This window comes from Bidens hawaiensis, unplaced genomic scaffold (genome assembly GCF_021521415.1).
Source record: "Bidens hawaiensis isolate Kalapana, Puna unplaced genomic scaffold, B.hawaiensis_p1.1 tig00005498_1, whole genome shotgun sequence".
NCBI classification, from domain to species: Eukaryota; Viridiplantae; Streptophyta; class Magnoliopsida; order Asterales; family Asteraceae; genus Bidens; species Bidens hawaiensis.
Genome location: NW_027491353.1, coordinates 4,946 through 20,045, shown reverse-complemented (window position 1 = coordinate 20,045; position 15,100 = coordinate 4,946). Strand labels below are relative to the sequence as shown.

Genomic DNA, 15,100 nt, shown 5'->3' with positions numbered 1-15,100 from the left:
GCACAGTTTGAGCAAAATGGATTTAATGTGACTCTTACGACTTGTCCCGAAATTAAGGAATACTATATCTACACCATAAAAGAAATTTTTTTTTACTTATGATTTAAACTAATATAGAACTTTGAATAGTTGAAATCTAAAACTAATCGTAATACGAAAGGAAAAACTTTAAAATCTAAAACTTATCATAACTCGGGACTTAAAGTAATAGAAATAACGCTACAAATGACAATCCGATAAGAACACTTATATATAGGATGTACCAGCGGTGTGTATCCACCATGTTCTTATCATCTCAACATTGTACCGTTATCCCAAACTACCATCAGTTCTAGGATTATGACACACGAATGTACGTATCATGATATTCATGCGAGGACTTGGGTAATTATGTTTGCATCCATAATTACTTAGGTCGCCGGATGGTCCGCATAATTCGCCCCATCGTGTGGGTTACCAAGCGTTTGAAAACATTATTTCATGAAGGAACATTAGTTTTAAATGTTTAACTATAAACTAGGAAAAAGTACAGAAGTTTCTAAGACATTATTTAAATATAAGTCCTTAAAGTTGTAAAGGAATAACATATTAGTAGTCGAGATTAATAAAATGGTTTGTGATGATTGGGGATGATAAAAATAAGGCAGATGCAGGCTTTAATAAGCAATCTACTTAAATAAAAGGAACTTTATTTATAAGATACGCGAATGATCATTAGTTCAAACTGAAATAATTCGATGCCATAAGCAGGCGGTACTAATTCATAACTGAGAAAAGACCAAAATAACTAAGATCGGCTAAGAGACACAGCACAAGTCTTCGGATTTCTTGAGTAGCTTAGCTGATGTGACGTGAAGCACCATGAGAAATTGACTTCATAAAAGTTTGATCAGTCGGGGTAGGTTATCTCGTAATAGCTTGAATAGGTTGAGCTCGAAGGGGTTGCGCAATTTGGGATTCCAATAGAGTATAATCGGTGAACTTGAGCTTGCGGGTATGGAATTTGGTAGGGTTGGATTAGGTAATGAGGATCTTGATTGACTAAAGAAACTTGAAAGATGTGGGGTTGATAGGTTTGAACTTGATGAAAAAGGGCAAGTTGGGGACACATATTACGAAGATGATTTGGGTCTCCACAATCGTAACAAGTGCGGGTGTCAAGAACACCGGTTTGAGTATGTGAGGTAGGCTGTTATGGGATGGCTCGTGCACTAGGCGGGGTACGGAAAAAGCTAGCAAAGTGACCATAGCGATTGAAATTTGTGCATAGTTGCCATAGGGATTGAGCAGGGTGATGACGGGTGAATACCGATGTATGGTTTCCTTTTTGAATGTGATTCGGTTGTTGTCAAGGTTGAGGGTTGGTTTGATAAACAACATGATTTTGGCGATTGACTTTACGGTTGTGGTTGTTAACTGAAGCATATTTTGGTTCGGCTTTAGCGTCAGCGGATGATTCGGTTTTGGTCTTGTCTGGAACAAATGATGTAGCAGCACAATTAGAGTTAAGGCTCTGAACTCGTGTCACGATTTAGTATAGTAGTTGCAAGCTATTTGGTGATCATAGTAGCCATAAGGCAGTCGTGTGAATCTGACAAACGGCGATGAAACGTTGATTTTCTTAGTGAAGGTATCTTATAAGAACATAGGTTGAAATGGGATGATGGTAGATACAAAAGGATCATATAGGTGAATTTTGACGTAAAATCTTCTCGTTTAAGACACTAAGATTGGGTTGGGTTGTCGATGAATAGTAAAGCTTAACGATTTTTACTTGCGTTTGCCAATGTTGGTGGTGAGGATAAGCAGTGGGTAAATGAGTCAATATTTCCAAAAATTAGCTTAACGCACAAGATTGGGTTTGATTGCTTTCAACATTTTGCATTGAAGTTACTATGCGAGTGACCATAGAAGAATAGTTGATTAATTTTGAGTACAAGGATTTATTGCTTAAAACCTTTTATGATTAATAATGACACGATTTTCAAGAAATGAGTTGATGAGTTGTGTAAACCACAAATGAACTATTAAGAAAAATTGAATTTGAAATGTGTTGAGCTAGCGTTTACTCTTAACTTAAGGATAAGTTAGAATCTATATTGAGAATTAATCAGATAATTTTGATGAATGAGTTTTATCAAAGTTTGATAAATTGATAATTTTTAACAATTTTAAAAATCTCAGATTGAATACTTGAAAATAGTTTGTGTGTGTGATACCATAAGTATGAGAAAGTCATTTGATTATTAAATTATGTAATAATGTTGTTGATGTTTTAACAATGTGATAAAATAAATAGATGTAAATCAACTCAATAATATAGTGTAAATTGTTTGATTGACTCGTGATAGTCGAGTCTCAATAAATGAGGAATTTGTATCTAATTATGTGGATGACAATATTTCTGAGTGTAAGAATAGATCGAATCAATATATCTTGATTTAAAAGTGATTTAGTAAATAAGTATTTGATGTAAATTGATATTTGTGTATTATAATAGTAGTTTGCGGTTGGGATTGTGTTTGAGGTTGAGAATTTCCAATACCTATGCATATTTGATTATAGAAGTCTTATCATTTTTTAATATTATGAAAACATATCTTAAAATGTAAATGGGTTCATTTGTTGGTTATAGCTTCATGAATCACCATGGGTCCTTCCAACCAAATGAAACACATTGAAAACTCAAATAAAATCATTTAAAATCTAATTGAGTGGGTGTTGAGGTAGACGGTTGAAGTAATTCGGGAATCACCCCGTATCTACATACTTCACCCATCAATTTCAACAAAACACAATACGGAAAAACCGAGTTTAGCCACGTATCACCGTGAATTCAGTTTATTATATAAGAGTGTGATCGTCACATGACCACATTTGATACAATGAGGGTAGTAGATTCGGTTTCGTTTGGTGTGATATGATTTGGCTTAATAAATTTCACACCCTTAACGAACACTCCAGGAAGGCAACCAGGTCTCGCGGTTGATTGAGATTTATGCGCATCGCACTTCCTCAGTCTCACAAGCCTTGGTGTCAAGGGTTCGGTAAACAAGTGCGTCCCTCTTACAGTTTACTACATATCCGTCCCACGAATCATCTTCAAGGAGAGGGGAGTAAAAGGTAGGTTTTCTCAAGGAATTTCCCGATTAAAAATCATCCTAGAGATTTTTTTTTTGAGTGAGGCATAGCCTCAGAATAAGTGTGTGCTTTTGTGTACAATTGTATATGATAAAAAATATAAATATGCTAAGTTATGTACAAAAATTTAAACAAGTGGGGTGTATGTATAGGAACATGTATAGGGACCCTAAGCATGCTACTAGGTCGTTACGTCTAATCACCTATCTTATAGCCTTCGGCTCTGATACCAATCTGTCACACCCCAACCGGCGGTGGAATATGCCAGGGCGCGACAATATTGTATCATAGCTCAGAAGACACTAAGTAAAATACACGTGTCCAAATTATTCATTCATATATCAAATTTCAAAAGCACAAACGTTATCTCAAAAATATCATTACAAATAAATATTCAAATTATAAATAACTTAAAATAAATGTGTTCTTCATTCATAAAAGCAACCTAATGTATCATCTAAACTTCAATACTTGATTCATCCAATAAAGCTCCTTGCGTCATGCGTGAAAATATATATATATATTTGTCAACATAAAGTTGAGCAGGTAAATCACAGTTTTGGTATATATAATATTTAATACAACAATTCCATGCGATAATTGTAAATCGCTACAACTAGTATAACAATAAGTAAAAGTTGTCTTTTCACCCGAATCATATTGATAACGAGTTAATTCGACGACGTATGATCATACTATTGAGGATAAGATACCAACCACCATAACAAAAGTAAACACATAGTCACATTCACACGTATCAACTAATCGAGCAATCTCAATAAACGCGTATACTGGAATCGTAGTGAAAATCTATAATAGGTTTGATTGTGAACGCATAAGATCCCAAAAACGTAAAACGGTAAAAATGGGATGTGAATTTACTTACCTTATAGAGTAAGATAAGCGAGGACAAGATAATAAAAAAGAACTAGGATGAAAACGGTACTGATTAGGATCGGCAACAAGTCCAGTCAGGCGAGCTCGAGTCATGTGTAAGACCAAATTAGGGTCATAATGAGTCGATACAAAAAGGGTTAATTTAGTTCGGTTCGTGTCGGTACGATTTTGAGTTAAAAGGGGTCAAGTCAGAACAGGTTTCAGATTAGAACAGTGTCGGGTCGGAACATGATTCGGATCAAACCATGTTGATTTAAAAAATTACCTATTTGAAATTGCTGTATATTTCAACTTTGCTTCTTGATTTTCTCCACTGGTAACATGTGTGCTACATTTGCACGAATTACATGTTTACATTTGGGTCATGTGTGCACTGTCATCAGGTGACTCATGTACCGACACTGATTATGTAGTTGATGGCAGATTACATGCCCAACACACCGCACCGCGCATGCACCCAACTAGTTTTATTAAAAACTCCAGATACTCTGGCAAACACCTAAATATATCTAAAAAACTACAGCTAACAGCTTTCAACCATCAACTTCTAACCAACGATCATCAGCTAGTTTTGCTAAACATACCCATAATGTTATACCAAGAATATATTATACGTGCATTTGAAACAAATTCAGTTAATTTAATATTATGGTATTTTTCCTATAAAAAATGTATTTATTCATGCATTGCATTGGGTAATTAAAGTAGAGAACCCAAAATACCCGAACAACTAAACTACATATATACCCGAAAATGAAACAGCCACCTCATAACAGTGAGTCAAAAGCCGAGTTTAAAGGTGAGCCATATTTTTTTGCACCTTAATTTGTTAATTAACACCTTAATTCTTCATTTCTCATTCTCCTTGAATTTTTCTCGGCCTTTCCCTCTCATTCTCAAGTGGCATCCTCTCTCTCTAAAAAGGGTAACTCGCATCACTCTTTCTCTTACATTCTCTCCTCAATACCTGTTCATCAAATTCTCTAGGTATATTATTTGAAGCTAATTTCTTCAAGCAGTTCTTTGATTCATGATTACATCTTCCATGCCTGAATTTCTTATTATGAATCTCATTTCAATAGTTTGTTCGTTTTATTATTGATCCCATTGGTTTTCTCTGCAAATTATATTGCGATTGCGTATTTCCTGAAGATCACCGATCTCGCGTGTTTGCCATTTTGATTTACACCCTAATGTGTGTATATTTAGTTTTCTAACAATTTCGATTTCTCTTAGAAATTTCAACGGTTAGCCGTCAAACTTTTTAAGGCCTAAAGCGGATTCTAAAATCATAGTCCTTTTATGAAAATATTCTTTTTCATAAGATCTTGGATGACACACATATTTTTGTATATGATTTCCAAATAAACAAATGTACCCACTAGAATCCCATCCAAGATATTGGTAGGATCTAGAGCGGTATATGATTTTTAAAAGGACACAAAATCACACAAATCCAACTTCAAGTTTGAGAGATTGAGAGTGAAGAAGTTGTGATTAAGATAAAGATGCTAATGGAAATTAGGGGCTTCTTTTAGTTTGATCATTTAGAACATATTTTTTTAGTTTGACAAAAACAATATTTTATAATTTGTATTTTAGAATGATAACGTATCTTCTTAATCTTTGTTGTAAATGTAGGCACTGCACCTTGTTCGTCTTTTCATTTCTAAGAAGTAATTTTTTTGTATGTATATAGGGTAGACATGATTGAACAAGCACATCATCCAAGTGTTTCCCAAAAGCTAGCTGGGAGTCTTATATCATCAAGCATGACACAGTTCCATGCTTGTGACCATGGTTTACAACAACTACATCTAAATTATAGCCGTTTTCGGAACAAAAACTACACAAATGCTGCCTTTCAGTACCCAATTCAGCGGCAAACCAAACTTCCCTTTGCGCTTGAACCATCTCCTATTTTTGTTCAAGCCCCAGCCGAAAAAGGGTTAGGAGGGTTCGTCACCGATTTCCTTATGGGTGGAGTGTCTGCGGCCGTATCAAAAACAGCTGCAGCCCCAATTGAACGTATTAAGCTCTTGATCCAGAATCAGGATGAGATGATCAAGGCCGGTCGATTGTCTGAACCCTACAAAGGAATTATGGATTGTTTTGGTCGAACCGTCAAAGATGAAGGTTTTGTGTCATTGTGGCGAGGAAACACTGCTAACGTTATTCGTTATTTCCCAACACAGGCTAGTAACATAATGTTTATAATAATCTTGTTGTCTGGTTTGGACTTTTGATTCATTTTGATTATGTGACTTTTGTGAAATCCAGGCTTTGAATTTTGCATTCAAAGATTACTTCAAGAAGCTATTTAACTTTAAGAAAGATATAGATGGGTACTGGAAATGGTTTGCGGGTAATTTAGCATCCGGAGGTGCTGCTGGTGCATCTTCTCTTTTCTTCGTGTATTCACTTGATTATGCGAGGACGCGTTTGGCTAATGATGCTAAGGCTGCAAAGAAAGGTGGAGGAGGAAGGGAGTTTAACGGTTTGGTTGATGTATACAAGAAGACATTAGCTACTGATGGTATCGCTGGGCTTTATCGAGGGTTTAACATTTCGTGTGTTGGAATTATCGTCTATCGTGGCTTGTACTTCGGCCTATACGATTCTTTGAAGCCCGTCCTTCTTACAGGAAAATACCAGGTAACTAGTTATCCTTATGTTTTTCATGTTCTTTGTCTAAAAAGTTTGTGTTTTAATTTTTTTTTTTTTCATATTACTTTACCATTAAATTCAAACGATTACACTAAAGTGGCAGACAGACAAACGGGCAATAATAAAGCGTTTTAATGAATATTGCTTTCACTAATCTCCTGGGTGTAGATATATATATATATATAGAATGAATATCAATCAAACCCAACACAATCTACGATTTACATAATCATTTTTACCTAATCCCATTGGTTAACAGGACTAACGATTTGTTGGGTGCACTTTTCAGGATAGTTTCTTTTTCAGTTTTGCACTTGGTTGGGTGATCACCAATGGTGCGGGGCTTGCATCGTATCCGATTGACACGGTAAGAAGAAGAATGATGATGACATCTGGGCAAGCAGTCAAGTACAAGGGTGCAATGGATGCATTCACTCAGATCTTGAAGAACGAGGGGCCGAAGTCTCTGTTCAAGGGTGCAGCTGCAAACATTCTCCGAGCCGTTGCTGGTGCCGGTGTGCTCTCCGGGTATGACAAATTGCAGGTGCTCATCTTTGGCAAGAAGTATGGATCAGGAGGTGGCTAATTAACAATGGTGCATGACTGCTCTCATGGGAGCTTGTTCCTGAACTATGGTGACGAAAGATTATGAGTTATTTATAGTACTTTTATTATTTAGTTTGAATAACGGATTGGTTTATTTTACCTCCAAATATGAAAATTCTGTTTTTTATGTATTTGTTAAGGTTATAACTAATTAGCACGATCAAGACTTAAGTCAGGGAATATGAAGGCATGCATGTTTTGGTCATAATCAATTTGTTTATGACTTTATGATATATATTGTGTGGAATTCATGTTCTTTTTCTGCAACTGTAAGTAAGAGGTGAAAATGAAGCAAAATAGAGTACACAATAAAGTTTGTAGTCAAATAAATGTAAAGCTGCTGGTAAGATATATAGATACACGCGACATGGATGTAATGTTTGAAAAAAAATCGACTAATTAAGCAATAAAGTTTCAATATATATATGTGAGATGGATATATATACATATTGCTTGAAAAAAGTTACTACCAAATTAAACACCATAAATCATAAGTGAATAGTGAGTGGTTTAAACAATTTACATTTTCACCTCTAAACTTTAATAAAGCTATTATGCGGGTCCTAAACTTTAAAATTTGTTTTAGACAATTTACATTTTTCCTAAAACTTTAATAGAGTTATATGTTTCATTTTAGCAATTTTTAATTTCTTTTATTTAACTTAGTATATATAGTTAAAGCTATTTTTCAACATTAAATATATGAAGGGGTATGCACCCGCCTTAACATCGAGCGGGGCGGGTCAACCCACAAGATATAGACAAGAGGCTTGAAACCAGGATGTCATGAAAACACAAAGCCAAAACCTATGCGCGTGGCACATATCACATATGCTCACGCATCACATATGCTCACGCATATCACATATGCTCACGCATCACATATGCTCACGCGTATCACATCTGCGCGTGGCGCATATCACATATGCTCACGCATATTACATATGCTTACGCATATCACATCTGCGCATGAAACATCTGCGCGTGAGAATAAAGAGAAGACCTTGCGCATCCCCGGGATAGGCGCATAAAGGACAACAGATGAGACAATAGTCTAATCCAAATCAGGATAAGGACAACCATGATTGTACTCATCGGACAACCTTCCAGAAGGTATCTTTTAAGGAATAAAGAATGTGCTGATGTTGACAGCTGCCAATGAAGGGTGGACAACTCAGCAAAACCCATGTGCCACCACGTGATGGCACATGGGTCAGGTAAAATACCTTGGTCAGAGAATAATCAATGAAAAAGCACCGGGTGTCCTAAGTACACGTGGCGCGAAGCAATAGGAGGAGGCCAAAAAGACCCTAATTGGGTCTGAGCCCAATCATTGGAAACCCTAATACTATAAATATCACACCACCTCCGCAGTTGGGGTCAAGCAAGAAATATATTCTGAATCCTTTACTCATTTTCACATTCTTATCTTCTCCTGCAATATCTTATTCTCACACCGGAGGGTTACCCCAAAGAGGACCCCTCTGTCCCTTTCTGAGGGGTAAGCTCACGGTGCTGTTCGTTTTGTAGGTGGAAGAACTCGTATCTCGGAAAACCATCGGTGATATAGCACACTCATACCCGAGAAACGTTGATCGAATACAAGTAAGTCGATCCACGCTTCTTCATAACTCTAGAGATGTTTAGTAACTTATTTTTTTTCTATTTTAAACAAAAAAATTTCTTTAATGTTTTTTAAATGTGTAATTCTTCGTTAACTCATTATTTAAATCTATTAGAATTCAACGCGTTGCCCGCTCAAAGCGTTTAGTAATATTTAATTTTTTTTATTTTAACTTATTATAGTACGTTAAAGTTAATTTTTAACTATAAACATGTTTAGTAGAGTTTTTTTTTCTTTTTTGAGCAAACTAGTGCCTTACCCGGCGCGTTACGCCGGGCAGGTTGTAAAATTCGAGCAGTGGTAAAATCCAAGCGTTGAGTTGACGCGAATTCGATTGGTTTCAATTACATACTTACATGCGTTATTGCACCAAAACTAATACCAAAGTATTCGATGTTTATTTGGTCCGTAAACATGGGCTGTGGTAATACCTAAACGTTGTCGGTCTCGGACATTAAGACGGTAAGTCGACACAAATTCGGTTAGTTTCGGATATGTTTGTTACAATACATGAGCTAAATATCTGAAAAAATATAAAAATTGAGGTGGACCAATGGGGTGGCGTCGATCGGTAAAATTAGCCGTTGGTAAAACTCGAGCGTTGAAGTTGTGAGTGTATACGAATTCGGTCGGTTTTCGTCACGTTCCTTACCGGACCAAAAATTAAAGAAACACAAAATTGGCTTTCGGTCGGTTTCCGTCACGTATGTTACGGTACCGGAATTAGAATAAAAATATCACAAAATAGACGTTTGGTCGGCTTCCGTTATGTTTATTACGGTATCGTAACTAAAACAAAAAAAAATTAAGAAAGTACTCAAATGCGAAGGACCAATATGGTAACGCTAAGTGGCTCAATCAAGAACATTTAATTATTGTATATAAATATTATTAAGAAATATAGTGCCATGCCTGAATTTTAATAAAATGAGTAATCTAAACAACAAATATAAGGTTGCAAATAGTCAAAATTTTAGGAGCATGAAAGGTAGATAGGACACCTATGTATGTGGCAGAATTCAAGTATATAACAAACTAATACTCTAGATACGTGATAAAATAATGCATAACAAACTAATACTTCATGCAATAAAATATGTACATCTTATGAATCTAACAATACTATTAAAACAATAGAGTTCTTTGACACATGGCCTCATTTTATTAGTCTAACCCTGTTTTTTCCATATATAACAAACTTCTTTGATTTTCTTCACAATTAAATAATTTAAAATGAAAATAAAATATCAAGCCTTACTAGATTTATTCACATTTAAATAATTCTAAATTCATATCAAATATCAACTTATATTATATTGTCATAGTCAATACATTTACTATCTTAAAATCATAGTCAATGCATTAACTATCTTTAAATACATTATTATGACCAATAAATTAGATAATCAATTTTAATATGATTGTTATGGATTTTTTAACATGCTTAATTAACTTATTTATAAATTTTTTTGTTTAACTCATACAATATTTTAAATTACAAAATAATATACTCCAAGTTTGATAAGTCAATCAATTAATTTTCTTGTCCCGCTAAATTAACGGTACTGTTTTTAAACAAATTTCCATGTTTACCATGTACGAAAATAAATTATGATATTTTATAATATCTGTATCTAATGCACTTCCTTACATATATCGATTAAAAAAATTCCTGGTTTACTAAATTAATCATTTCGGAATTGCATTTCTTATAATATGAAGGATTATTATTCACTCATACACAATATTGGATTTTCTATATACATTTTTCCAATGCTCATTTTCTATTATTTTATGACGTCTCAAGTTAATTGATATTTTTCTTATTCAATACTACAAGATGTGTTGTTTATGTTTTCTATTTAATCTTTAAATACTATTAAATCAATACAATGTGGACACATGGCCTTCTTCTAGGTTGTTCACATGTGCAATCCAGTCAGCATGTTTCCATTCTCATGTGCTCTAATATTCTGACATGTGTCATCTCACATACTAACAAAACTTTGTTTTTTTGTTAAATCAAAATAGTGTATGCGCTGAGAATCGAACTTGGGTGCAAAACCGAGATGCCAAGTTAGTAAATACAACAAAGCCAACTAACCAAGGCTTATAATTTGTTTTATATATGAAAGATATATTATACATATTAAAAACCACTATAAATGGTCATTATTAGAGATTGATTCAACCAATAAATATGGAATATCTACAATAGGTAACAATCATTTCTATAATTCAGTGTCTTGTGTCTGGATCGGTGGACTTGAAACAAACAAAATCAATTACATTAATTACAAAATGCAAAATATAATATATATATATATATATATATGTGTGTGTGTGTGTGTGTGTGTGTGTGTGTGTATGTATGTATATACACACATATATGACGTCATGCGGGTCCCGGGTGATGTCCGGGCCGGGTCCAAAAACATTGATTTAAACCTTAGAATTTTCCACCCTAATTATTTTAATATCTCCTTCTCTCCCTGTCTCTCTCTTTCTCGGCTAACTAACTCCACCATCCACCATCTTCTATATTCCGGTAATGTAGATCGAGATTAATCGTTTTCCGGTAAGGTTATATATTATACTCTAATGACCAACAATATTATATAATTTCCCGGCAAGGTTATATATTTTTCCGGCAACATCATATTTTCTTCCGGTTATTGTATATCTAACATTTTTATCTTTATTTTCATTGTTAACTGATTTTTTTTAAATCAGTTTAGGTTCTAAATCAAAAACGGCGATGAAGCTAATATTTCTACGTATTTATGTTTTTCCGGTAAGTTTTTCCGTTCATGTGTTATACCTGTAACAATGGTTGTTTTATATTTATTTGAAGTTTTATATTTTTCCTGTTTTTTTTATATGTTGTTCTTCTAGGTTCTAAATAAAAATCAATTTCATCCATGGACATTATCATTATTCATTTTCCGGTAAGACCAATTTAGATTTTCCGGTTATAAATTATAATTCAAAACTTTCATAATATCAATGTTATAACAAAACTTAATTATTTCAGGTTATTGTCCCGATTAATGTACGGAATATTTCATTTTACATTCTAAATAAAAATCGAAAATACCATCGTCATTATCACTATTTCGTTTTTCTAGTAAGACCATTCAAATTTTTCGGTTATAAAATTATAATTAAAATCTTCCATAATATGACTATTAATATTTAACTTTATCATTTCAGGTTATTGTTCCGACTCATATAAGCTAATTGCATGGATTGAACATTAGTTAATAAGATGTATTTTAAATTTTTTTTTTTAATATTGATGTATATTTTTTTTAATATTCATGTATATTCCTTATTTATAAGATTATAATATAAATTAAATTACCTATATAAATATAATCATTGTTCTATTGTTTTTCTCAACTTCCAGTTAAGTGACAAATATTTCGTCTAATCTAAAATCTCATTATAATTTTCAATCTTATATTAGTTTACATTTTTAGATTTATACACATTGAAGAATCTCATTAATACAATTTATAGAGTTTGACATTCCTTATTTTTTTAAAAAACCGAATTAACAACCCTTTTTTATGTTTTTAATTTCCATTTTTATAAACTCATTCCTTAATTTGTGGTTTGACCGAAATAATAACATAATTATCCCATTATTACAATTTATATTTTTTAACTTTCTTTATTTGTTAAAAAACCGAATGAATAAGTTATAACTTAAATAAAAATACGACCGATTTAAGTATTTGACCATTCAAATTAAATCGTTTTTGACCATTCATATTAGTTTACATTTTTAGATTATACACATTTAAGAATTCATTTATGGCACTTTATAAAGTTTGATATTCCTTATATTTTAAAAAAAACGAATGAACAACCCTTTTTTATGTTTTTATTTTTTTCATTTTTATAAACTCATTCCTTAATTTTTGGTTTGACCGAAATAATAATATAATTATCCCATTATTACAATTTATATTTTTTTGACTTTCCTTATTTGTTAAAAACCGAATGAATAAGTTATAACTTAAATAAATTTCCGACCGATTTAAGTATTTGACCATTCATATTAAATCGTTTTTTACCATTCATATTAGTTTATATTTTTAGATTTATACACATTTAAGAATCCAATTATGGCACTTTATAAAGTTTGACATTCCTTATTTAAAAAACAACCGAATGAACAACTCTTTTTTATGTTTTTAATTTTTTTCCATTTTTATAAACCCATTCTTTAATTTGTGGTTTGACCGAAATAATAACCTAATTATCCAATTATTACAATTATATATTTTGACTTTCTTTATTTGTTAAAAAAAACCGAATAAATAAGTTATAACTTAAATAAATTTCCGAGTCTTGCTTGCAACAAGGTTTGAGTATCCTATTAATACAATTTATTGAGTTTGACTATCCTTATTTGTTTAAATAACTAATAAGGATAGTTAAACTCAATAAATTGTATTAATGGTTTTAATACAATTTAATTAACATATTTAAACTCCTTTTAAATTCGGAATTTGACTAATCTTTCATAACAAAGTTTTAAAGGTTTTAATACTCTCCATAATTTTAAACTCATTTCAAAATCTTTCCATAATTTTTTGAAGTTTTAATATATTTGCAGGTGGCGAAGTAAATTGAGTTTGTTTTGATTGAATGTTTGAAGAAGTTGATGGTGGTTTAATATGAAAGAACATGTTTATGTATTTTGTTGATGTTTTCTGGTTGTTCGATGTATATTAACTTATTGTAACTTTTAACTTTTAATATCTAGACAACGTAAATGGTTAACGTTTTGGTCCGAAAGTTTGAATAAATTGTGTGTTGCATGAATTTGTTGTTTAAATTATGTTTGTTGACATGTTTTTCCACCCGTGTGTAACACGAGCTATACCCTGGTATTTGTAATGCCCATCCATTTAAAATGTTTATGGAACACTAAAACAATATAACATAGTCCTATAACTAAAGTTACTACTCTCAACAGAAGATGTTTGATAAATTCTATATATTGTGGATTATTATCATTCATTCAATTAATAAAACTTAATTACGAGATTGCATTATTTTTCTTCAACTATTATTAAATCTGGTTGTGTATATTGATAGTTTTTATATTTATGTTGTCGCTCATTGTTTTTCTTATTTACTACTTTATTAAAGTAATACAATAGTTCTACATGGTATCATTATAGGGTGTCCAACTAGATGTCATGTCACATATTTCTTTTTTTATTAAGTCAAATCACCCCTTTCATACTATATAAAGCTTAACAATACAAACCCTAAAATTTCTCTCTCTCTCTCTCTTACTCTCTCTCTCTCTTGCGATTTAGCCATTTCTGTCGACTTTCTTTTTCATATTTTCTGGTAATGTATTTATTCTACACAAATAAATAATTTTTTTATCGAAATTTTTATTAACATTTAACACAACCCAAACTACATCTGGATAATGGGTAAGCGAGCAACAAGTTGCGCCGCTATCCCCTTTTGGATCGCAAAGCCTATTCTACTAAATATCAATCCTTGGTTCCTCGGGCTCTACGAGTCACTGTGCACCACCTTCTGCACCCGCTCTAAAAAGCGAACCGCCTCGGGAGCTAGGGATCCAAATGTGTCGAAGGCAAATGGAATGAACATGTGTTGATTCTCCAAACACGTAGCCTCATGCTTAGCAACCTTCCTAGATTCCGCCCTCAAAACCGCATGTCTCGGAACGAAGCCACTGTCTCTCAGCCCCAACAATGAGGACACCCCAGTAAGGTCGACACACGCATGCTTACCCCCTACCAACCAAACACAAGAACGTTCGCAGGGCACAGTGTAGATCTTCCCTCTCTCGGATCAGTCAGAAAGTTAACGGGTGCCTCTTTTTTGGCTGAGATCCCGGCACGCCTAAGCACATCCCATAAGACATCTCTAACCCAGTCGTGATGATACTTGAACCCCGACAATTCCTTATAGTGGAGGGCATGCTCACCAAATTTATCCAAACAGGCTTTTTACAAATGGGGCATGATTCGTCTTGAGGGAAAATAGGAATCATGAGCCGGTATTTAAGGATGACTCTGTATTCAACTGCCGACATCTGTTGCCCAAGACCTTCAATGGGCACAACAGTCAAAATCTTTGGCATGAGCCCCCTTGAGACAAGCAAAA

At 33.3% G+C, this 15,100-nt stretch overlaps 1 protein-coding gene across 1 annotated transcript; it reads left to right on the top strand.

Annotated features, from left to right (window-relative positions):
- Positions 1 to 5,744: 5,744 nt before the first annotated feature.
- LOC143629967 (ADP,ATP carrier protein 1, mitochondrial-like) lies at positions 5,745 to 7,291 on the top strand. The gene is made up of 3 exons (XM_077099104.1): positions 5,745 to 6,233; positions 6,319 to 6,693; positions 6,995 to 7,291. The coding sequence occupies exons 1-3, from the start codon at positions 5,745 to 5,747 to the stop codon at positions 7,289 to 7,291; spliced, it is 1,161 nt and encodes a 386-aa protein (XP_076955219.1).
- Positions 7,292 to 15,100: the final 7,809 nt, after the last annotated feature.